Genomic DNA, 24,717 nt, shown 5'->3' on the forward strand with positions numbered 1-24,717 from the left:
GCAATAAAAAATGGTGTGTGCTATTAAGATAACTTGAAAGATACCCCATTGTAGCCCTTGCGTGGCATTATTAGCAGATATTACATTTATATAGATCTAAGTCCAGGTTTATATGAACTGGGTTTATATAATCTTTTGCAGTGGTTATTAAAATGAATGTCAATTTATAGATGGGTATACTTACTTGTACTTTGTAGAATGTTTGCTCCACTACTATTTCTAATTTGTTTTCCCCTGTAACACTTAGCATACCAGCTACTTTGTTCATAATCCTGGCCCTTACCTGTATTCTACTAATCAATGGCAATTTTTAACAGAATTTGACCTCAAGTCAGCAATAGGGATTGAACCACCCAAAGGCATCAACATTGCCCATCTTTACAAAAGAGCAGCCCATGTGTGATATTGCAGGTTGTGAAGGTGGCAAACATTCCCTCAGTTATTTAATCCGTTTGTTCCCTACAAATGTAGGCATTTTTCCAGTTGCATCTTCTTAGGGCACATGTGTGCCAGCTATTTTTCTTGGGCTAAGTCTTGGGAGCAGCTGGTGGAGTCCCTCATTTAGATCTCTCTTTCCAATTTCTTTTGCAAAAGGTTGAGCACTTTACTAAAGAAATATATGTTCCTAGTGATGTCTGGACAAACTTTACCAGGAACATTGCTCTCTTCTCCATTTGGCGATCTACCTGTACTCACAAGGAGAAAAGCTTCAGGTAGCTATGCCACATAGTAGACTTTAATCTCTACTTGCAAGCAGAGTCACAGTGCAGTGACGAATGCTCCTCTTCACCCATGTGTTCAAGGGGACAGGGCAGCGACGGAAGAATTTCCTTTCCCACATTCTTCCCCATCTCTTAACAGGTATGGGAAGAGCAGAGGGAGGGGAAAATAATATATTTCTATCCTTTGCCTTTCTTCTTTCATTTCAAACCCATCTTTCACTGCTAAATCCTTAGACAGAGCAGCATAGTAGAGGGAAGAATAATTACGGTATGTTTTCCCCTCCTTGCATCCCTTCACCATCAAGGAAGTTTACAGAGGGAACCAGCAGGTAGTGATGCTGTTGCTGCTCACCCTTAAGCTCTGGAACATGTGGGTCAAATAGGGAAAAGATAGTGGCTCCTGCCAGGCTCTTCCACCAGGTATAGGCCTAAAATGGGCTGAGAGTCACAAAAGCCATTTCTCCTGCTACCATTTTAGATCAGGTGAGCAGGCCTGCCCCATATACAGTACAGGACAAATACAGAGGCAAAGGAGTCATGGGCATAGCTGGGGGGGGGGGCAGCTGTCCCTCCTCCATCAAGTAAAGCAGTATAAATACTTAACTGACCAATCATGTCAGTTCTGCCCCCCCACCCCAATCCTGGTTATACCCATGAAAGGAGTCAATTGTTAATCGTTGAATGTCTGTTTGGGAGCTATGTCACTTTTTAGTACAGTCCTCTGCAGCATCGCCAAGCTTGTATGAGGACTCCGGTTCAGTCCCTAGCAACTCTGCTTTGTTGTTTATCATTGTGCATAAAATGTTCCTTCTCATAGGTTCATGACACCCCACTGCTCCTTGGTACACACACACCCAGCCAAGTCTTGCTATTAGCCCAAGTTTTTTTTACCAGTAGAAAGCAATATTTTGAACTATTTATCACACAAGTTGTTGTGCAAGTGAACAAGATACAAGTTCTGAGCCATATCTTTTATTGTGATTTCCTGTTCCTGGGAGGTTTGTTTGTTTTGAAAGATAGGATACTGCTCCATTCAGTTTCTGAATAAGTTGCCTATGATCTAGTTACAGGTAGGTAGCTGTGTTGGTCTGCCGTAGTCGAAGCAAAATAAAATAAGCATGCACACGAAAGCTCATACCAATAACAAACTTAGTTGGTCTCTAAGGTGCTACTGAAAGGATTTGTTGTTGTTGTTTTTTTGCCTAGGATCATCCATGAAATCTATAGCATAACAAAAAAGAATCTAAAAACCTAGAAAATCAAACTTTAAGAAACAAAATCCTAAAATGTTTCGGAAACAAAAAGTCTTACATGGATGCTTTCCTTTTTTTTACTTCAAATAAAGTGTTCCAGCCTTGCTACTCCAGTATACATGACTTTGCCAGTTTTGATTCTCCAACATTTTAGTTTACCATAGAATTAAGTGCCTCTTACTCAACATAACAAGGATTACTAGGTGATTGGCCTTTGACATATACACTGTAGGCTTGGCAACTGTAATCCCTTTACTTGCAGGTGTCCCAAGATTATCCATTTGTATGTTTTGCTCACAAACAGTGCTACATCCTTAATGTTTACTGCTTGGATCAACAAATCGCCATTGTTCTAAATCTTTTTACTAGCCTCTCCATAAAATACCCAATTTATTTGCTTTATAATACTTGGCAACAATGCTTAGCGATCCAGAATATCTCTCTGACCTTCAGTTCCCTAATGTTTCTAGTCACGTATGTCAGGGTTTTTTAGAGCATTCAGTTTCCAATTATGTGGATATAAACAAAAAGTAAGTCCCGGTTTTATACCATTGTAAATGTTTTAAGAAAGCTATCTTATCTGTTGATATTCCACACCCATCCCTCTGGCATTTTCCAGATATAGGATTGAAACCATTGTGACTAAGAACATTTGCTGTCTAATGTGGAAATGTAGAATAGTGACACAATTTTTAAAAGCTGTCAGGTGAGAACATAATAAGAGCCCTACTGAAGCAGACCAAAGGCCCATCTATTCTAGCATACTGTTCTCACGGTGGCCAGCCTAATGCTTATGAGAAGCCCGCAAGCAGGACACGAACACAACAGTTGTCTATCATTAGTATTCAGAAACATACAGTTACAGATTTGGGGTACTAGATTCTATTAGTTTATAGTAGAAATTAATGAATGTCAGGATCTAGCTAATATTTGGAGTATTGAAGGGAAGGTTCCAGCCCAATGGAAAATATAGGCTAAACTTCCTTTCGAATCCTCACCTGGGATCCAGACATTAACATGACAAAAGGTGGTGATGGCCCATATTGGAGAGAGGAATCCTTGAGCCTGGGCGGACAGAGGTTGCCAAGATATGTGTGTGTGAGGTGACAGGAAAAGAGTGTATTTAGTAAGGTATTCTGGGAACAAGAACAAAAGCAGAACTATTCTGTCAGGCTAGCTGGGAGCGATGCGTTGGACTCCAGTGCTGCACTGCCGTGGGGAACAAACCCCTCTTGAGATGACCGTGCTGTAAGAGAAGGACTCCCTCCATCCAAACTCAAGTGTCAAATATGTGAATAAATCAGATTTATTAAAGCTATGATAGTCTTCGCCTCATCTTGATTCTCAGAGGAACACAGACCCTGGGTGAGCGCCTGGAAATTCCCCGGTTTCCCACTACCACTCAACAGGGATAGGAGTGGCACACAACTCTGTAACAATGTTGTCTCTGATACTGGAAGTAGTACATAGCCATAATGAATCGTAGCCAATGGAAGCTTTATTCTCCATAAATTTGCCTACTCCCCTTTTAAAGCTGCCCATGTTGGTGGCCATCGCTACATCTTCTGGTAGTGTATCCCCAAGTTGTGTTGTGTATGAAACATAAGAATTGCCTTTGATGGGGCTTTTAAATAAATGGTGTTTGAAAAATGCTTTCTAGAGGTTGTGAAGCTAATCTAAAGATATATTTTTTTAAATGAAACAAGTTGTCATATACCTGAAATCTCCCACCCCCTTTATTAAAAAAAATGCTTCATTTCAGCAGAGAAAAAGGAGCCATCCTATAACAAGCCAAGAGCTTTGGTCACCTCTGATGCTTGTGTCAATGGATATTAAGCCTGTTGAAACAGAGGCGTAGCAAGGGGGGCGTAAGGGGCGGACCGCCCCATCTTCCATAATGGAGGGGGTGACAAATTATCAAGGAACAATTACTTCCCTACTAGGGCAGTTCATTAAAAACCTTTTTAAAAAAAGCCTGCTCCAAAGGTCTTACCTTACTATACTAGGGATTATATAGCTATATATGAAATTTCATGCATATCGGTTAATATCTTGACCCTCCTCCACCAAAATAGCTGTTTACTTGGCTGTTTTCCTATGTCGTGAAGGCAGAAATTTCAGTTCAGTGGAGCACTTACGGTTCCCAACCCTAACCCTTTGGAAAGCCATCTAATTAGACTTTAATTTGATTTTGAGATGTTTTAGGAGGTAATTTTAATTACTGTTTGATTTTATACCAATGTTATGTATCTGATGTTAGCCACCCTGAGCCTGACTTCGGCCGGGGAGGGCAGGATATAAATAAAAGTTTTTTTATTATTATTACTTGTTATAATTCCTTTGTAAGAAACTATGAAATAACATAAAACCATTTTTGCAGGGGGGGAATCAATGGGGGGGGTTGACAAGAAATTTTCCACACCGGGTACCACCTGACCTTCCTACGCCTCTGTGTGGAAACATTTCCTTTCTTTTTTCCAGGCACTGTTGCTGGTGTTAATGAAAGAACTGCTTTCTCATGGCCCACATGTAACAGATGTGGCAATGGGAAAGTAGAGCAGCGTCCACAAGACAGGTAAGAACAAGCTTGTGCCAACTGACATACAGATAAGGGCAGTCCTATTCGGCACTGTATATTTGGAGTCTCAGCCTTTTGACAGAGTGCATTGCCAAAGGCTGTAAGGAAATTTAGAAGTCAAGGGATAAGAGAAAAGTTTGCTCAGTGTAGTGTTGGGCAATTTGTGGCCTTACCAAATTTTGATCAAGATGTTACAAAGGTGTTTATATTTAATTTCATCCAGTGGATTAAAAGGTGTGATACAGAGATATATCTCATATTTTAATGTTACACCCCTCTGGTTTTTTTAAATATAATTACCCCGCCAATTGTTTCTCAAAGAAGCATCAGAATACTTGGATGTGAGTCTTCCCCATATAGGCAGTGTGCTCAGATATAGAGGACTTCCCACTATGCTTTCTTCCTCCTTCCCAATGCACATGCAAGCAGCACGACTGGACATTACAGAGAGTGGGAGTTATGCGTATGTCTCCTATAATTTCTGTCCATCTCCTTCCCTCCGCTTGGTCAAATAACACAAGCTCTGGACCTCAGGAAAAGAGGAATGGATGGGGAATATGATGAGGGCAAAGCATGGCTCTATTAAACACTCTGCATATGGACATTGACTGGGCTCACATGGAGCTGTGTTGGTTTATAAAACTGAATAGCATGAAGAAAGTAAATAGGAAATACTTTATCTCCTAAGACATTTTGTTCTTTTTGCCATCTAATAAAATTGATTGGCAGTATATTTGGGAGAGACAAAAAGTACTATTTTGTGCATGCAGCACATAACATTTGTAATTCAGTGCCTCAGGATCCCATTTTATAGGGTTAGACAGAACCAGAGGGAATGGATCTGTCAATCGTTTCTGAAACTAAGAACAAAACCTGTATCTCTATGAATATTGCTGAGAACAAACAACACAGGTTGGATTCCTCATAATCTCCTTGTTCACAATGCATTCCATCAGGCTGCAGCATAAGGAGACATGGAAAGTAGGGCTCCTCCATCAGCTCTGCTGAGAGACCAGGTCCACTGAGCTTCTCCTTCTGGAGTTGTTTCTGTTTCGGCTGGATATTACGTTACCTGAAGAATTGGTGCCTGCGTTGTTTGCCTCCTTCTTCTTCATCCTCCCCCTCCCCCCTTTTTTCCTCACGTGTCTTAGATTGTAAGCCTGTGGGCAGGGAACAGCTTGTTTTTAGTAATCTTATGTAAGCCACTCTGGGAGCTTTTTTGGCAAAAGAGCAGGTTAAAAAAAAAGATATAAAAACAAATAACCCCTGAACAAAATTTCCTAAGGACATTACTGCTGGAATATTGGAATAAAATAGCTGGGTAGGATTGAGGGGTACTTAATCCTGCTGCTGCTTCCACATGCATGTGCCTTCTTAATCAGTTTTCCCTTAAACTGGGTTAATTTTGGTCTTCGAGCCTTGCTGGGGGGGGGGAGCATGGGGGGAATAATTGGTGAGTATGGAAAGGTTAAGCTCCCCTCTTACCCCTGTTCTCCCTTTCAGATTCCTTCTTCCCTGGAATTAGCATTATGAAGAGAACATGGGGAAAATATAGCTTTTAGTTCTCCCAGCTAATGATCAAAATTCACATCAAGAAGGCTGATTTTGGTCACTTTCAAACTGTCAAAGGAATAAAGAAAAACGAGGTGCTGGATGCATATATAACATGGACCTTTTCCTGTATTTCAGAGGCTTGCTCTACTGCAACCAGTGTTGTGATGCCATAACTTCACCAGTTCTCAAGATGCGCCTGGAAGTCTTTCTGCACTGCCAATCAAGACCACTATGCATAGTAAAAGTAAAGGTATGAGAAGAACAAAGTACAGGTTATAAGACTTGTTTATGTCCTTAAAAAATACAGCTTAATATAATAAAAATATATAAGCCGTCTAACATAAAAGTAATAACAATATGACATTCAGTAAAATTTGACACATCAAACCAAGTTGGTGATGGGCACTCAAAAGAAGCCACTGAGGTCACCTTGATCTGTCTTCACTGTGATGGATCTAGGAGCACTCCCAAACTACTATATGTACCTGTTCTTTTAGAGGGAGTGCAGCCCAGTTCCTGGGGACCATCTATCCACAGGGTCTCTGTCTTGACAAGACTGAGTTGCAGTTGATGAGCTGTCATCTGACCCATGACTGCATCCAAGCACTGGTTGGGGACATGCACAGATGTTACAGAGAAATAGGATTATACTGAGACTTGTGTGCCAATTTCTGGAATGAAATAGCATTTCATGAACAACCTTACCTGAAGAAAGATATTCTTTAATTGCAATGCTCAGAGCCCTTTTTTATGGGACATTTATAATGTAGATGAACTTGGTTGATCTGTAAAGAGTTATGGGTGAATTGCCATGTGGAGTGATCTGCCTTAGAATTTGGACTACAGGGCCTTCAGAAACAAATGGATCACATGCTCCTTTGTTAGTCCCTATTTCTAGAGAAATACTTCCCAGTATATATGAACCAAGGACTAGTATTACATCTATGGCAAGGTTTGGTAACCTTCAACCCTCCACATGTTGTTTGTCTCCAACTCCTGGCCAGCATGGGCCAATGGTCAGGGATAATGGAAGTTGTATTCCAACATCTGGAGGCTCACACATTAGCCACCCTTGCCCAATGGGAGAAGGGACAAGAATTTAAAGCTCTGCCCCAATGTTATTATTCATTTGTATCATGATGACTCAGGGCAGGCTACAATGTGTCTTTATCTTTCACTCTGACTTCACAAGGTTGTTTATGAGGCTAAGATGAGATAGAGCTGCTTCCCCAAGGCCACCTATTGAATTTCAAGATTTAACAAAGTTTTGAGTCGGTCAGCTATGTCCTGTTGAATTATAAATCCACGGTGCAACTCTTTTCTAAAATAATATTTCTGCAATATTATAATGTGGGGTCTTAAATGTGGGGAAATTTCTTGGAGGGGTTTTATTGGGATCATGGTCATGTTACATAGTATACAACAACTTGTTGGAAACTTAGACCTTAAGGGACATAAGCTGATTTCTGTTTGGCTTTGTCATAATCAAGAGGACAGATCATTATAGGCATAGAATTTTAACTTTTACTAAATACTGTTGTTGTTTTATGTGGCCAAATAAAATTTAAATTAATTTTTAAATTTATCTCCATGTGTTATATTAGCTGCTGCAAAATACAATTTCTTCACTCCTGGAGTCCTCCCCCTCTGAGAATGGGGTACGTATACTTAAAAACTCATTGATTAAAGAAATTGAAAAGTCATCATTCTAGCTGTAAAAGGGTGACATTTAAAAGTGGGCTGAGTCACATGAAGGTGCAATGAACATGGGCAATTGATAAAGGTTTAAGTTTATTGAAGCATCAATAAAAACAACTGTTTCTGTAGAAAACACAAATATTAATTGATTCACCTTTTGGTCTAAAGATCCATTCTATTGCATGCTTGGAATGTTCCCTAGAGGCAGTTTGGTTTTCACTTAAATTGAACACAGACAGAACAATTTTGTACATGTCTACTCAGAATTAAGTCCCATTGCATTCAGTGGGACTTACTCCCAGGGAAGTATATATATGATTAGCTAGACTGATTAAGCAATTTTTTGTGATACTGTATTTATCACATTTTAAGTCACATTTTTTTTTATCAAAGTGATTGTTTTTCAAACCCATTAGGATGTAATAATAATGACAATAACAATAACATCCACCTCCCCTTCACACTTGACCAAGGCTAGTTGCAACAATTAAAACATGATCTTAAAAGCAGTTGAAAACTACTTGCAGTTGCAGAAATGAGGTGTGTGCATTCTACTTTTCTTTTTGAGCAAGAAAAAACAAGAAATTTTACTTTGGGTATCACCTTGCACTGGGTATATTTCAGCTGTTTGGTGACTGGGACAAAATGTACAAGATTGTTTGTTTTAATGAATGTGCTTTATCATTGCAGAGTTATGAAATGAAGAGTGTGCTGGGAAAAGAGGTGGGGTTTTTATATTGTTATGTTCAGTCTGTAACCAGCCACCCAACTAGCTATGTTGGATTGGAAGAAATTGTTCTCCCAGATGCAGGAAGAAACTAAAGGAAATACCGTCTGCTACTCTGTCTATGAACTTTGTAATATAGTTATTTATGGACTATTCTTGTATATAATGTGTACTGCAGACATGATAAATACTGCATTTTTAAAAGAGGTTACTCTGAAAATAAACTGCTAATTTTTTGAACGTGGACATTGGGCATGTGCCAGGCAATATTAAGCATGTTCATCTTCCCATTGATTTCCATGAGAGAAGGTAAATGGATGTGCTTTTACATCTGCCATTGAAACCAGTGAAACTTGCAAATGCTTAATTGTGATGGAACTTTTTCTACTGTGTATGTTTTTCTGGTAATCCATAAGTAATTTTTGGAGCACTGAAGTGAAATGCATTTTTCTAACAATTGTCTTGATTTGTAAGGTATTTTTTATAATGGATTTCACAAGCTATCCTCCCCACCTCCCCCAATAGATGTAAAAATCAATTATGCATGTTTGAAGAGGTATTTTAAAATAATTTCTTATCTATACGTTTTAACATAAACTGTGGCTATTACTCCAGTAACATATGTTCTAATGAAGCTTTCCTGAATGGTATGCATTGAAACAGTGTGTCTAATATTACATGGAGTAATGCTGATCTCTATTTGTTACAAAAATTGATTAAACATTACAAAGAGTTAAATAAGTCTTTTTTCTGCTGAAGTGATGAGGGGTTTCGGGGGCATGTGTACAGCATTAACCATCATTAAATACTGAACTGTTGTATCTTTAAAACAAATTCACATAAATGGGCTATATAGTTCATAAAAACTAAAGAACAGTGGCTTCAGAATAGTTTCTAACCATACCAGATATATTTTGATTTTAAACATATTGTCATTTTATCTACACACATATTTCTCTAAGGAATCATAATAATTTTTTGCACCAAACAAAATAAAAGTTTGCTTTAAACTGCTTTTAATTGGACTTGAAATGTTTTAACCCAACCTGGGTAAAGGGCAGGTGCTGGTGATAATATATGTTAATAATAACACAATCCTACAAATGTTAGGTGACATCCTGGGAACAGTCCTGTATGTGTATGAACTGCCTTTTGCAGAGAACAGGGAACTCCCTGCATACATTCGCATACTCAGGTGCTGAATTTCTGTATTGGAGGTAGAGATAATATATTGGGATCTTGAATCCTAAGCATGCATATTTCAGGTTTGTTTGTTTTTTAATTATCAAATTCCAAAACTTTCAGAACAGTGCCTAGAGTCTTCAAGTTTGTGCCTACCTATTTGTAATTCTAAAATGAGTAATAGTTCTGCCTTACTTGTGGCTTTTAGCCAAGAAGCAGTATGAAATCTAGGTCGTGCATATTTTCTGTGGGCAACAAAAAGAAAGTGGCTCACGTTTTTTTAGCAGTGGAAAGGGGGGTTTCCTTGATGGACAGAAAGGTTGGATGTAAATGTTTTAAATGCTACCCTCTTGTGATGAAGCTACAGCTATGCACATTGCTGTGCACTTGGAAGCCATCACCGTATGACTTCCCAACACACACACACACACACACGGAACAAAATACATGTGTGTGGTCATTGTGTGTGACTATTTGGATGCAGATTGCACAGCAGTTCCTAAAAGTGCTTTCTGTGCCGGAATGCTGTCAACGTTTTAAGTAACCCAGTAGCATGGCCCTGTAGCAACAACAGTAAGGCCAACCCCCCCTTTCCTCCCCTCCCCCAAACATTTTGTGTAAAGAGGTAATTAAAGTTCAAGATTTTGAAAACAAGCCAAGGTTATGTTTAGAGCTGCAAAAGTCCTACTAACACTACTCATATTTGTGTTCTTGTTTACAGGTTCAATCTTTCTGTGGCTTCATTTGCCTTCACAAGCATCATTACAATCACTTGCTTCAAATTACTTCTGCTAGCTAGTCAATTTCATAACCAAACCTGCTTCTGTTTGCACTGAGATTTTGCCACTTTGCAATGCTGCCCTCTGATGTAAAGATGGCAGTTTTCAGGAAACATGGTGTACATGTATCTGTTTGAAAACTGACATGTTAAATATACAAACACATTTATATTTGTAGACAACTATCTAGTTCTGTAAACCTTGGGTTGGATCCAATGCTAGTCCTGCTCATGGTAGACCAAACTGAAATTAATGAACAGAAACAATTTACGTGCATTAATTTAAAGAGGTCTAATCTGAGTAAAACTTAATTGCCTACAACCCTTTATGTATTCCCCCCAATATATATATGTGTGTACAGTTGCACTGAGTGTGTGCTTAAAGTTCAGCTTCTCTGTTGGAGGTTAGGGCAGGATTTCCCAAACTTGGGTCTCCAGCTGTTTTTGGACTACAACTCCCATCATCCCTAGCTAGCAGAGTCAATGGTCAGGGATGATGGGAACTGTCATCCAAAAACAGCTGGAGACCCAAGTTTTGGAAACCCTGTGTTAGGATCATACAGTTGGTTCTTATGGAGGGTTAACCTCCCACCCTCAGACTGCAGAAATCTGCAGCCAGTGTTTTTGCAATTAAGAGTACAGCTACAATATGGATACCTTCCCTTTAATTCCCGTTTTATTAGCATCTTTCCACCATAAAACCGGCATTTAAATGTCATTTAACACAGCATTAATCATGGTGCCTTTTTACATGTTTAAAGTCAAGAAACCGCATGCTCAACTCTTGCATGGGGCACTATTTCCTGCTGCATCCCCTCAGCAGCCACCCCCAGCATAATAAATACAAAGTCAAAAGTAAAATTCAAAAGTTTTTATTTTATTTTTAGAAATGCTGTAAAAATTTATATAAAAGTTTTGAGCATGCTCAGTCTATTTCCCCCCTCTTGCTGTTTACAATAAAAAGTGTTTGCAAATCATGTGCTTCTTACAAAGTACCGTAGCTGCATCCGTATAAGTAAGATGTAGAAAAACGAAAACTATCATTACAAAAATAATTTAGGAAGATAAAAGGAGACATTTAGCTTTTTCTTTCACCCTTTTTTTTGGCAAGTTTTGTGGTTAAAAGACCCAAGCTTAGCCCATATTCGAAGAAAGAAACGTGAAAGGCAACACATTTTCACGAGGCGTTTCTTTCCGGCCTTGTAGCTTCAGCAGGGAAGAAGTCCGGAGAGGGGAAAGGCGCCCTTTGGCCCAGTCCGGGGCGCCGCAGGCCTCTCCTCCCCGCAGCCCCCCGCCCCCTCCCTCCCGCGCAGCCCCCGCTGCAGTCCTGTGCGGCTCGCTCTGAGGTATTCTGGAAGAAGTTCAAAGTCTGTGACAGAGCCAACCCGGGAGGCGGCTCCCTCTGCAGCCGGTTACCGGCAGTCCGTGGCCGCGGCCGCCTGCAGGAAAGGGTTGCCGGGCAGCTGCTTGAAGAAGTGCCTGAGGCTGGTGAGGTCCCTGGTGAGCTGCTCGCACTTCTTGTGCAGCCGCTCGTTCTCGGCCGACAGCTCCACCACCTTCTGCTGCATCTCCTGGTTGCGGCGCTTGGCTTTGTCGCGGCTCTTGCGCACGGCGATGTTGTTGCGCTCCCGCCGCTGCCGGTACTCCGGGCTGAACCTGTCCACGCACTTCTTGGCGGCGCGGTCTTTGCCGCCCGACGACGAGGACCCGGACGAGCGGCTGCTGTAGCTGGACGGCGAGGCGCTGCCCGGAGGCTCCGGAGAAGTGGGCGGCGTGGGCTGCCCGCTCAGGTTGACGATGGTCTGGGCGCAGGTGGCGATCTGAGAGGGCAGCAGCGAGCCCGAGCCCGACGCCTCGTCGCCCCAGTCGGGCTCCTGCTTGACGGCGCCGCGCAGCGGGCCCGGCGGGACGCTGGCGTGCAGTAGGCTGGCCAAGGCGCCGCCCGCGGGCGCGTGCTGAGCCGGAGGAGGAGGTGGCAGGTAGTCCCCGTAGGCGCCGCCGCCGCTGCTGTTGCTTCCTCCGCGCTCGCTGCCCTTGTGGTTGCTGTTGAAGAGGTCGGCGAACAGCTCGTCGTTGCACAGCTCCAGGTTGGGCACGGCCGCCATGGAGTCAATGTAGGAGCTAAAGTCGATGGCGCTCTCGTCCTCGTACATGGCCGGCGCGGCGGCGCTCAGCTCGGCCAGGTCTCGGCTGCCTCCTCCGCCGCCGGGCGCTGCTGGCGAGACCTCCTCGGCGCTGGCGCTCATGCCGCCCGCCTTGCACGAAGGGCTCAGCGCGCCGCCGCCGCCGCCGCCGCCCGCCTTGGCGTCGTAGAAATTGGCGGGCTCCAGGGAGGACCAGCTCCTGTAGCACGACAGCGAGTCCAGGCAGTCCAGGGTGGCGGCGCTCATGGAGGGTCCGGGGGCCGCGAGGTGAGTGAGCAGCGGCCGGAGAGCCGAGTTCGAGCCCTTTTTCTCTCCGCTCGCAGGTGGAGGCGGCGCGCGCGTGTGTGAGCGGCGCACCTGGCCGGGTGTGGACTTTGCCTCAGAGTCAGGCGTCAGGAACCTTGCTTTCGGCTTCCCCCCGCCCGTCGGCTCCTCTTTCCCTCCTCTTTGGGGCGCTGCTTCACGCCGGACTTCGCCTCCTGTCCGGAGCTGCACGTGTGCGTGGGGCAGGGTAAACCTGGCAGCGAGGTGCCGCCTCGGCCCTTTATAGAGGAACCTCGGGCCCCACCTCCTGGCCCTTGTGACTGCGGGAGGGTGTTGCTGGAGAAGCCCCGCGGGGCGGGAAGGGAGGGCGGGGAGAGCCCTGCGCGCTCTCTGGCCTCGCTGCCAAGGGGGCGGCGGGAGCGGCAGCAGCAGCAGCCGTCAGGGATTGGTCTGGGCGGGATGTGCTTTACCCCCCCCCCACCGCGCTCTCCATCCCCCCCCCCCGCCTTGCCACCTTTGATCCGGAGGGCAGCGACCGGGGACTGCCGTTTCCTCCTCCCGCCCACTCTTCCCCCCCCCCAACTGCCGTACATCGAGGGCGCCCCCTGGAGGGAGGAAAAGCCCAAACCCACCCGGGGTGGTGTCTTGCCGCGTCGGGGGAGCCGCGAGCAGCGGGAGTGGGGCGCGCGGCCCTCGTCTCTCCGGCCCAGGGGCTTTGAAGCGGATTCCCCAGGTCAAATTCCTCAGGCCCTCCGCGCAGGAAGAAGTGGGGCGACACGCCGTCCTGCCAGGTGTAGCTAGGGCAGTTGGAGCAGGGACAACTGGGGCGCACGAAGCTTACCCCCCCCCCCAGCTGCACGGGGCAGCACATTCCGCTGGGAGCCGTGGTGGGATTTCCAATAATGTGCAGGGGGGCATTGGGATGGTGCAGGAGCCTTCCTAGCTTATTTCCTGGGGTGCCCTCCCCCCTTTATTTTCTGTGCTTGCGTCCGGATTTGTAGGAATGGATCTGTTCCGAACAACCACTCGCCTCCCCCCTTGGCTGTTGGGTTAGGCAGCGCAGCTACTGATGTCAGTGAGACGTCAAGAGAACCGACGACAGCGTTTGAGAGAAGGGGAGCTCGGGGGGTTTTGCTTCTGGCAGCCACGCCCACGTGTGGCTGCAGCTATTCCTGTTGGGGACTTCGCCTGACTTTGCCTCCGTTCCTGGAATCGTTGTAGATCGTTGCGACTCGCTGAAGGCTAGCCGAATCCTAGTGACATTTGTTGTTACTTTGGATGTTAGTTTAGCAAGGCAAGCTAGACTCAGAGGCACATTTACCGTAACGTCAGAACGGTCGGCGTACGCTGATTTGAGTAGCAGGACGTGCCTTGAAAACATCCCGAAAGTCAGCTTATCTTGCGTTTACCAACGTTGCCCTTAAAGCTCGATGTCTGAGTCCATCGGAATTTTTTGTAAGTTAACTTCCCTTGCTCTGGACTGAGTGACATTTTGCGCCCATTTCATTGCAAGAAAAAAGACGAAAATACAGTGGCCTCCTTGTCAGCCCTTGACGTAAAACTGGTCCATCTTTTAAAAACACAAAATAATTGGACATAAAGTAATCTTTCTCTTTTGCTTTTCCATGCCAATTTCCCCCTCTGTAGCTGCTTTTTATGTTTACTTGCCACAGAAAATATCTGCTGATTTATCTCCTCAGTATAACCGTCGAAGCATTGCCCCCTTGTGGCTGAATATCGCAATAATACTGTAGTAATATTCTGGATTATAAAAGTACAGTACATGCAAAATGCAGAGTAACAACAGGTTATTCTGTTTCCATATGACCATTAAAAATAGGCATGCATGAAGTAGAGAACCAAGAAATCATAAATTTCATGCTGAAAATTAACACCAGAAAGGGGAGAGTATCTTTAAAAAATCATTTAGTATCATTTCCCACAATTATTCCTCCAAGGAGGAAACATTTAAGGCCAGAAATAGCACAGACTGAAGTTTAAGTAGGAAGTATTTTTCAGTACAGTGTTTCCGTGTGCTGCTCTGGTTCTCCAGAAGCGGCTTAGTCATGTTGGCCACATGACCCGGAAGCTGTCTGCAGACAAACGCCAGCTAGATAAGCGCCGCAACCCCAGAGTCATTCACAACTGGACCTAATGGTCAGGGGTCCCTTTACCTTTTTATTATTCAGGTAAAGGTAAAGGTAAACGGACCCCTGACCATTAGGTCCAGTCATGTCCGACTGGGGTTGCGGCGCTCATCTCACGTTACTGGCCGAGGGAGCCGGCGTACAGCTTCCGGGTCATGTGGGCAGCATGACTAACCCACTTCTGGCAAACCAGAGCAGCGCACGGAAACACCATTTACCTTCCCTCCAGAGCAGTACCTATTTATCTACTTGCACTTTTGACGTGCTTTCAAACTGCTAGGTGGGCAGGAGCTGGGACTGAGCAACGGGAGCTCACTCCGTTGCAGGGATTCGAACCGCCGACCTTCTGATCGGCAAGCCCTAGTCTGTGTGATTTAACCCACAGCGCCACCCGCACCCCTTTTTTTCAGGTAAAGTACCACAAATAATTTAGGGAATCACAAGAACAAAGCATATTGAGCTACCCACAGTTGGTTTATTAAAAATGCAAGCTGATAAGCTTCACAGCACTTTTTGTCTCATATGTTTTTTTTAGAGCAACTTGACAGTTATTGCAAACAAATGAAAATGTTCAGCAACAAAACTCTAAAGTTGCACTGCAAGTCTTCACAGCTTGCTTTGGGGCACTGAATGACAACCTAGTATACTAACAGCGCAACTATCAATTTATTTACTTTGGGGAGAGTTTAAAAATTAAATGCCAAAGTTGCTCAATATAATTATGAATATGGGTAGAACAACAAAAATGAGCCTAGTGGCAACTGGTAAAATGTCTCAGTTAAGGGCAAGGATTTAAAAAAATCCAGGCACCTACCTAGCAGGTAATCATTGATTACTAAAATCCTTGGTTTGCCATCTTGCACTTGGGCATCCACAGAGCTCAGCCTCCTGTTTAGCTCCTAGAAAAACCTCACAGGTTCTCCACTTCTCCTTCTGCTTAAGGGTATGATCCATAGGGAAATAATTTGGTGGCATTCATGAGAGATGTGCATTCAACTGCCAGTGTGACATAGAAGGTGCTTGGCATTTTGCTGAAATCTGTCTAATCAGTTATTCCCTCTCCTCCAGGAGTACTGAGAATTGCAGCTTTATGAGACAGGTTAGGACTCTCCGGCAGATGCGTCTCAGCACCCTCACCAAGGTACAGTACAAGTCCCAGTTTTCTTAATACCATGTCAATGCCATTCATGAAATGTAAGTTTAAAATGTAGATAGGTTCTCAGACTATTCACTGGGTCAGCGAAGGGTTGCAGGTAAGAGTACATGCTTTGCATTCAAAAGGTCATAGATTTAATCCCTGGAATCTCCAGTCTGGCCTGGGAATGGCTTCTGCCTGAAACCTGGTGAGCCACTGCTAGGCAGTACTGTCTAGCCCATAATGGGCACCATGGATGAACAGTCTGACTTGGTATAAGGCAGCTTTCCATGTTCCTCCTAGGCTTTCAGTTACATTGTAAAACTGCATTTATTTCTTTTTTCTGTTTTTTTTAATAAAATAATTAAAAATTTATTACATACTAATAATAACGGGACAAGGGCAGCACAATCAGTGAAATCCACAGAGAAAAAAACAAAATTAATTGGCCCTTATCCAGCAGAGGCCGAACTATGTATAAGAAATAGGTTTCTGGATGTGAGTGCTTTCCGCCACATGTGCAGAAGGCTGCTGTAAGGTTAATCCTCTGTACTTAGCAGGTGTGCTTGTGTAGGTTTTTTTTTAAAAAAAACTTTTTTTTAACATCGTGATTAAAAAAGTTTTTTTTAAAAAAAAAAAAAAACTACACAAGCACACCTGCCAAGTACAGACTAATGACAAAGGGAAGCGATAGAGGGCTGGTATCAGCAATTTATAAAATACTACTCCAAAATTCCACGAACTCCCTAGACACAATCAAAAAACAATGGGAGGATGACATAGGATATGAAATCAACCCCACCCAATGGACCAGAATGTGGTCTAAACCCCCCTTTAAATCCATATCAACAAAAAGAAGAGAACTCACCCTAAAACTAACCTACAGATGGTATCTAACGCCTAGAAAATTAGCGCTAATATGCCCAGGAGCCTCACCAAAATGCTGGAGAGGGTGCACCTCCACAGGCACATACTTCCACATGTGGTGGGAGTGCCCCAAAATCCAAACATTCTGGACAACAAACCACACGAGAAATATGTAAAATAACCAAGCAAGTGTTAGAAATCACCCCAGAATTGATCTTACTAAACATCTTCCAAGACAATAATGCCCACTTACAACACAAAGAACTCATAATCCATCTACTCTCAGCATCCAGAAACATCATAACCAGACACTGGAAAGACCTGTCAGGAGTAAAAATGGACCAATGGTACCAAGCAGTATGGGAAACAGCCCTCCTAGAAAAACTAACCAGTAAACTGAAACTGACACGGGGACAAACTGAAGAAGACACCTTCACCCCGGTATGGTTCCCCTTCATCACATACACAGCCCAACAAGACAATGACAAAAATCTACCGACAGCTATCATTGTGAAGTGCAGGGGGGGGGTTGAATGGGAGGGAGACGTGAGAGAAAGAAGTGGGGTAATGATGGTTTATGTGTGGAGATTTGTGTCAGTGCCATGTGGTTCGTTAGTTTATTCATTTGTTTGTTTTTGTTGGTGTGAGAGAAAGGAGATCCCAGGGCCTGTTTGGTTGCATTCGGTTGATTGTTGCGAGTTTTGGTTGTGGGCATTGGGGCGGGGGTGTTGTGATATTATGACATGACGAGCTGCGAACGCTGCAGCAAGGTCACAAGACTCAAGAGTCATGTTTCCTCTCTGTGGGAATTACACTGGGCATACCAGCTCCCACACATGTGATGTCATTGTATTTTACTATTGTACTTCCTTACTTTCTGTTTTTGCATCGGAGATGTAGGTCGCATTAACAGACAGCTCTGAATTATGAGCTGCTACGCAGATATATATATTCTGCTCTAATTCTACAATAAAGTAGATCTTAGCCAAATGGCTTGTGTGTGTTGTTTTCAAGCTGGGAACAACCGCATATTACAATTGTGCCCCTGGACTCCAGAAGCCAGAGGGCACGGAAGCTTCGTCCGCCTTGGGGGTCAGTCTCTCAACCTGCCCCCGCGGGAAGTTTTCATAACATTGGTAGCAGAGGATGGTTTCCGAACATCGGACCTCTGAAGTCTTCTGCCTGATGTTTATTCTCCGGCGAAGAAAGCAGCCTTCTACAACGTTCTTCATTCCGGGGGAGTGCTTAAGAGAGCCGTTTCCCGCTGTGTGAAGAAGACGCGTTATCTTTGGACTGTGAGTAACCAGGACTGATTTACGACGCAATAAACCTCAGAAGGCTAGGTTTGTTTGCTAAATTTGCTTTCTGAAGACAGAGAGTAAAAAAGCCTGCTTTTTCGCCACTATGGCAAAGAATAGCAAGCAGAGCAGCAGCTCCCTTTGTCCACTGCTTACTGATGAAAATTACCAGTCATGGTTTTGAATAGCCTCCATGCCGGTTATAGTGCTATTGCATCACAGCTAGGTGCCCTGGATGCTCAAAACTTAACCGTTGCCAGAGTATTCTCAACTTTACTAAATGAGCAAGATCGTTGTGCTGCTCAAAATGAGGCTAATGGAAGGGGGAGTGAAGTGTCCTCAACCCCACCTAGTGGTCCAACTGAGCATGTGCAAGCTCTTAAAGTCATACGCTGCACAAACTGTGGAATGAGAGGACACAGTTTCCAGACCTGCAGAAAGCCCAAGAAAGGATCTACTCAACAAGCCAGTGGATCTACAGGCAAGGCGCAAGCCAAAGTCTCCAAAGGGCGCACATTTGCATTGCTTACACATGGCGTGCAGGAGCAGGATGACATTGACATTGACTTAGCGTGGGTTGTGGACTCAGCTTGTTCGCACCACATGACAGCAAACAAGCGTTTGTTTAAGACTTTTAAGAAGCTGGAATCCACCGTGTCGCAGGTGAGTGGAACACACCTGAAATCGACTGGAGTTGGAACTGTTTATCTTCAGAGTCTCCAGCTGTCTATCAGCAACGTGCTATATGTCCCAGAAATTGCCTACAATCTGCTAAGTGCATCGCAGCTTACCGAGAAGGACTGCGAGCTCAGGCTGCGCAAAGGACTTTGCACAATTTTTTAAGAATAAAGATGGACAGGTGATCCTTACAGCTCAGAAGAACAAAGATGGACTGTTTTTGCTGTCTTTTGATTCTACTGACTGTTGTTATGATGTTGTTGACTCTTATTTTGCAGGTGCTGCTAAGTCCAAGGAGACTACCAAACAGCCACGCAGAGAAAAGGTCACAAAATGTTTCCAGCAGGTTTCTGCTGATGTAATAGGACTTTTGCCACAATCTAGAGGCGGAGCTACCTGTTATTTATTGCTGTCTGATCATTTCTCTAAATTTTCTTGGATTTACACAATGAAAAGTCCGCAGCAAGTCTTGGCCAAGTTCACTGAATTTTGTGCTAAGATAGATTTCATGCATGATGGCAAAATTGAATGTTTGTATACTAATCAATTACCAGTGTTTGATTCACAGGAGTTCCAAGAGTTCCTAAGTCAACATTGCATTCGGCACAAAGTTGCCGTCAGCCAATCATCATGGAACAAAGATTTGTGTGTTAAAGTTAACACAATACTACGTGAGGGTATGCAGGCGCAATTGCTAAGTGCAAAGCTGTCTGAACAGAATTGGGCTGAAAGCCTATCTGCCTTCACATATGCATGGGTCAGGAGTATTCCAAAAGGAATGGAATGCTCACCTTATGAGATACTGTTTAACAGAAAGCCTTCTGTTAAGCATCTCAAGGTTTTTGGTTCTCAGATGTGGGTGGAATCACTTGAAGGTGCAACCATCCAAGGCATTTTTATGGGCTATGAGAAAGGTCAATACAGAATTCTATTGCCTTCCTCAAACACAGTAATTCTTACCCAGGAGGTAGAACCTACTGTAAAGCCGGAGACACAGATTCTCCAAAGCTTTCCCATTGATGTCAATACATATGAGGACACTGACACCAGCAGTAGCAGTGCAAGCTCAACCACGGCTAGTTCCGACACAGGTGACACTGTCATTGAGAGAACACATGCTAGTTCCAGGCCATCAGATGAAGATGATGTGCTAGGATCTTTAGAGCCACTGTTTACAATTGGTAAAGTTTCTCCAAAAAGTCCTGTTCAGGAGAAACTCAGCAAAGAGGATCTACATCTTATGCGTAGATCTGAGAGAGTAACAAAGGGTCAGGCGCCCAAACGTTACTCCAAAGAGTTTGCAATCTCAGCTGTTGCAAATGTAGCTGTAGTTTGCACTCAAGACAGAGACACTCAGGCTCATTTCACAGATGTGAAAAGGCCACATCAACAGGTTGCAAAGTTCAACACTGTTTTTGCCAACACACACAGAGCAAGTGCTCTGGTCCCCTGGAGAGTTGGTTATCAAAGGCTCAAACTGGTAGAACCAGTCTCAGAGAGTTCCAAGGATGGAACAAAGACATCAGATTCATACTGTGTATATGATAACTGTTTGTTTACTTCTGTTAATAATGCCTTAACTTTCGCCGCTCTTACATTGTCTAATATTGGGGGAGGATGTTGTGATATTATGACATGACGAGCTGCGAACGCTGCAGCAAGGTCACAAGACTCAAGAGTCATGTTTCCTCTCTGTGGGAATTACACTGGGCATACCAGCTCCCACACATGTGATGTCATTGTATTTTACTATTGTACTTCCTTACTTTCTGTTTTTGCATCGGAGATGTAGGTCGCATTAACAGACAGCTCTGAATTATGAGCTGCTACGCAGATATATATATTCTGCTCTAATTCTACAATAAAGTAGATCTTAGCCAAATGGCTTGTGTGTGTTGTTTTCAAGCTGGGAACAACCGCATATTACAATTGTGCCCCTGGACTCCAGAAGCCAGAGGGCACGGAAGCTTCGTCCGCCTTGGGGGTCAGTCTCTCAACCTGCCCCCGCGGGAAGTTTTCATAACAGGGGGATCGTTGGGTCAGGTTAGCCATATCAGTTTGTTTGCTGTTGGGGAGTTTAGGTTGTTGTCTTGAAGGGAAGCCACACCAGGGTGAAGGCATCCCCTTTTGTTTGTCCCAGTGTTAATTTCAATTTGTTGGTTAGCTTTTCTAAGAGGCCTGAGGCACCCTGACCATCATTCAAGGCACCCGAGGGTGCCATGACACACTGGTTGAAAACCACTGGTTTAGACCATAGGGTAGGGTTTATTTCATATCCTATCTCATGCTCCCATTGGTCTTTATTGTGAGGGGTCTTGGACTAGTATTTTGTATATTGTGAATACCCCACCCCGTGTCCCTCAGTTGTTAGGAGGAGTTTTTCAAAGGCAGTCAGGCCTAGTGGCTGCTGCTTTTATTGCTGGATTATTTAAGAAGGTATGTAGTTGGTAGTGAGTCAGCCAGGGTATTTGGGTGTCTCTGTCATGGGCCAGGAGTCAGCTTTGCCTGCTGAACAGCAGTCTGAAGGGGGAGTGACTCCACCTGCAGCTGATCAGCCATCAAGGACTCAGGGGAGAAGGTGCTGATGAGAACCAGCTGGCTCCAGCCTTCTTAAGCAGAGCTTTCAGCAGCAGTCAGATGCTGCTAACAATGCTTGTAGTTTCTGGCCCTACCTTGTTGCTTCCAGCTTGTCTTGACCTTTGACCATCGGATTCCCTAAGCCCCTGGACCTCCTGACCGCATGGATTGCTGTTTGCCTGCCCCTGGGACTGGACCTGACTTTGGCTACCGACTCTGCCTCCAGGCAAGTACACCTCAGACACTCTTCTGGTTGGCTCTGCTCATTGTTGCTCAGCACGAGACTACGATGGTCTCCTAGTTTGTTTTGTATTTCCTGTGTTGGTTTGTCATTTTTGTAGATGTCTTATTATGCACTGTAGGCCTTTGGTGTGCCATGTTTTTATTTGGAAGCTTTGGGCTGCGTGGTAGAATATTGGGTGGTGAGCCAGGGGGGTTCATGGGGATGGGGTTGGAGTAGTTTTCCTACTTTTCTTTCCTGTGTGAACCTGTTTAGTGTTGTGGGGATTTTTGTTAATTTGTGGGAGGAATGGATACACTGTGGGGTGTTTCTAATTGTACCCATCTCCATATGCACCTATTGTTTTGTTTCATCTACTAGGAGGTAGGGGATTGTGTGGCACACTTGGTTGGCAATGTAATACCGTTCTATGTTGTGAATTCATCCTCCTCCTGAGGAGAGGAGATGCAGGTATTTGGGTATTATTCATGGCTTGTTGTGTGAGATCAATGAATGTAGCTTTTTTCTGCCATTTATGGAGTTGGGTTGGGGAAATTCACATTGGGAGGGTTTGGAATATGTAGGTTACTTTTGGTTGTGTTGCAAAATTTGATCATGGGTATTCTGAGAGGGTGAAGTTGGCTTTATTCCATTTCTTCAAGTCTTTGTTAATTTCCCCCCATATGGGGTTGTAGTTGTGGAGGTACAGTTAGGGGTACAAATAACCAAGAACCTTAACTAAGTATCTGAATTTGGTGCAGCAAGGTTGTGTGTTTTTTGTGTTTTCAGTGAGTTCTTTTTGGACATGAGGGGTCATGGTGTAGAAACACATGGCATCAGATTTTGTAAAGTTCACCTGTAGGCCCGACACCATTGCGAATGTGTTGAGTTCTTTGGTTACGATGGCTGTTTATAGGGCCTGGTGTTGCGACCATTAGGCTGTCTGCGAAGAGCCCTGGTTTATAGGTTTTGCCTTTTATTTCTACTCCCTTGATGTTGGGGGTGGGGGATGCTTGTGTAGTTGAAAATTCCCTCGCCAGCTCAGAAATCCACAAGTGCTACAGTAGCTTCCATAGCCACAGTTTTGGGGGGAGTGCAGAGGAAAGACAGGGTAGGGCTGTGTTTGGAAACATCAAACTGATCATCAGCTTGGTACAACTCTCATGGCTCACTGGCTCAGGATTGTGGGGGGCCAATTAATCAATATGTAAGAGTAACATATGCATTGCTGGTCATGAAAATGTTCCCCCACCCCACCCATCTACTATCTCATTATAAGTATTAGTTTCATTTTGGTTGTTATTGGAACTTCATGCGTTTCTGCTAATGTTGTTGCAGCCACTTAACACCAAAGCTTTGGTCTGACTGTCTTTGCGAGCACTAAAGAGCCAGTATCCTCACTGGAAGGCCCCCAAAGTTTTGTCACTTTACATAGCAGTATAGATGAAATAGTGGAGTGTATGTTAGTAGCAGAGAATGTTTAGCTAGGTAGGTAGTTAAACTTTAATCATTTGCTCTGCCTGGAAAATGCATTGTCCTGTTAGAAAGGAGTGTGATTAATACTGACTTGACATGCAGCAAATGTTGTTTTTTGCTGTCTTCAAAGAAATGACCAACCGTATGAACTAACAATGCAAGACAATGATAATTAAAATGGATTAAATTCGAACAAAATAAACTGCCAGTTTGCAAGTGGGTCTTTTATGGTCCAGAACATCACTGTGAAATATGCTGCCTTGTGTGGACATACTTCCACTGTTCCCTTTTTGAGGAGAGTTTGCAAATAGTCAGAACCATTGCTTAGCCGTGGAGACAGCAACATTGACAGAAAGGCCCCATTAAGGTAGCCTGAGCCATGGTCCTAGTGACTAGCATTGCAGTGGAAACTTGGCCTTGAGTTCTTTGGCCTGCAGCACATGACTTGTGATGAGACGAGGATCCTCACAGTCCCTGAAAATTGAGTGATTTATGACTGGTGACGTGGGAAAGCCTCTCCCCTTCCGTGAGGGGAGGGGTTGCGAGCGGGACTCGCTTCGCAGGGGGGGGCGTGGTCGGGGGCTCTGTGTCACAGGGAGTCCTGGGCCCGCATCATCCCCTCAGCTGGCCAATCCATCTGGCTGGGGGACATGGTTTTGCCGCATTTAAAGCTTCCGCGGGGCCCGAGCTCCACCTCTTTGGATCCTGCACACGTGTATCTCCCTCCCTTTTTTTAGCCCATTAACCTAAAATACTTGTGTCCATGTGTCTTATTTTACCATAAAGCAGAGGCAAGGCCTTGACTCGCAACCTGCTAGATTTTCTCTAACCTTGCAGATTTGGCCCTTGTGTGTGGATGGTGCTGTTTTGGCTGCATAACCACTAGCACTCAAGAGAATGAGTTTGAAATTTGTATATAGCATGATAGGCAGTGGGGGGCGGGCGCTGGAACTGGGAGCAACCTAACAATACTGAGCAGGGGAGGCAAAGGGGGGGGGGGAGTAAACTGTAGCCTTGGACATTTAAACCTTTTGACAACCAGATCTTCTACCTTTGAGATCTTAAAGTAATTATTGCTGGCTATGTCATTTCCACCAGACTGTCATGTATGCATAGCAGCGTTTTCAATAAGGCAATCAATTAAGGACTTGGTTAAATTATAAACTTGGAACTTTGACCTGTAAGCTTGGAGGGTAAAGTGCTCTGCAAGATGAGGGAATGAACAAAAGGATATCTGATTTGTGAGTGGTACCACATACCTGTGTGTTACCAAATTATAAGAATTTTTAGTCCACCCTAAGTGAATCATATAGCACAGGGTTGTCCAACAGGTCATTCTGGTCCCTAAAAAAAAAAAGCTCAACAACTTTGATCTGTACTGCCCCAAAACGGGACTTTCCTCCCTGGAAAAAAACTCAA

The 24,717-nt window shown here is 44.1% G+C and overlaps 2 protein-coding genes across 4 annotated transcripts in view; one reads left to right on the forward strand and one right to left on the reverse strand.

Annotated features, from left to right (window-relative positions):
* SPIDR (scaffold protein involved in DNA repair) overlaps positions 1–9,276 on the forward strand; it is a 159,896-nt gene extending 150,620 nt beyond the window's left edge. For all 3 annotated transcript variants that reach the window (XM_033155171.1, XM_033155170.1, XM_033155169.1), the window contains 4 exons: positions 4,457–4,550; positions 6,243–6,357; positions 7,712–7,765; positions 8,496–9,276. In XM_033155171.1, the coding sequence (XP_033011062.1) occupies positions 4,457–4,550; positions 6,243–6,357; positions 7,712–7,765; positions 8,496–8,627 (395 nt within the window). In that variant the 3' untranslated portion in view covers positions 8,628–9,276. The remainder of the gene's footprint in view (positions 1–4,456; positions 4,551–6,242; positions 6,358–7,711; positions 7,766–8,495) is intronic.
* Positions 9,277–11,431: 2,155 nt separating this feature from the next.
* Positions 11,432–13,255, reverse strand: CEBPD (CCAAT enhancer binding protein delta). Its single transcript, XM_033155172.1, has one exon. It carries the CDS (start codon positions 12,880–12,882, stop codon positions 11,905–11,907), a length of 978 nt encoding a protein of 325 aa, XP_033011063.1. The 5' UTR covers positions 12,883–13,255; the 3' UTR covers positions 11,432–11,904.
* Between the last annotated feature and the right edge of the window lie 11,462 nt (positions 13,256–24,717).

This window comes from Lacerta agilis, chromosome 7, assembly GCF_009819535.1.
Source record: "Lacerta agilis isolate rLacAgi1 chromosome 7, rLacAgi1.pri, whole genome shotgun sequence".
NCBI lineage: Eukaryota > Metazoa > Chordata > Lepidosauria > Squamata > Lacertidae > Lacerta > Lacerta agilis.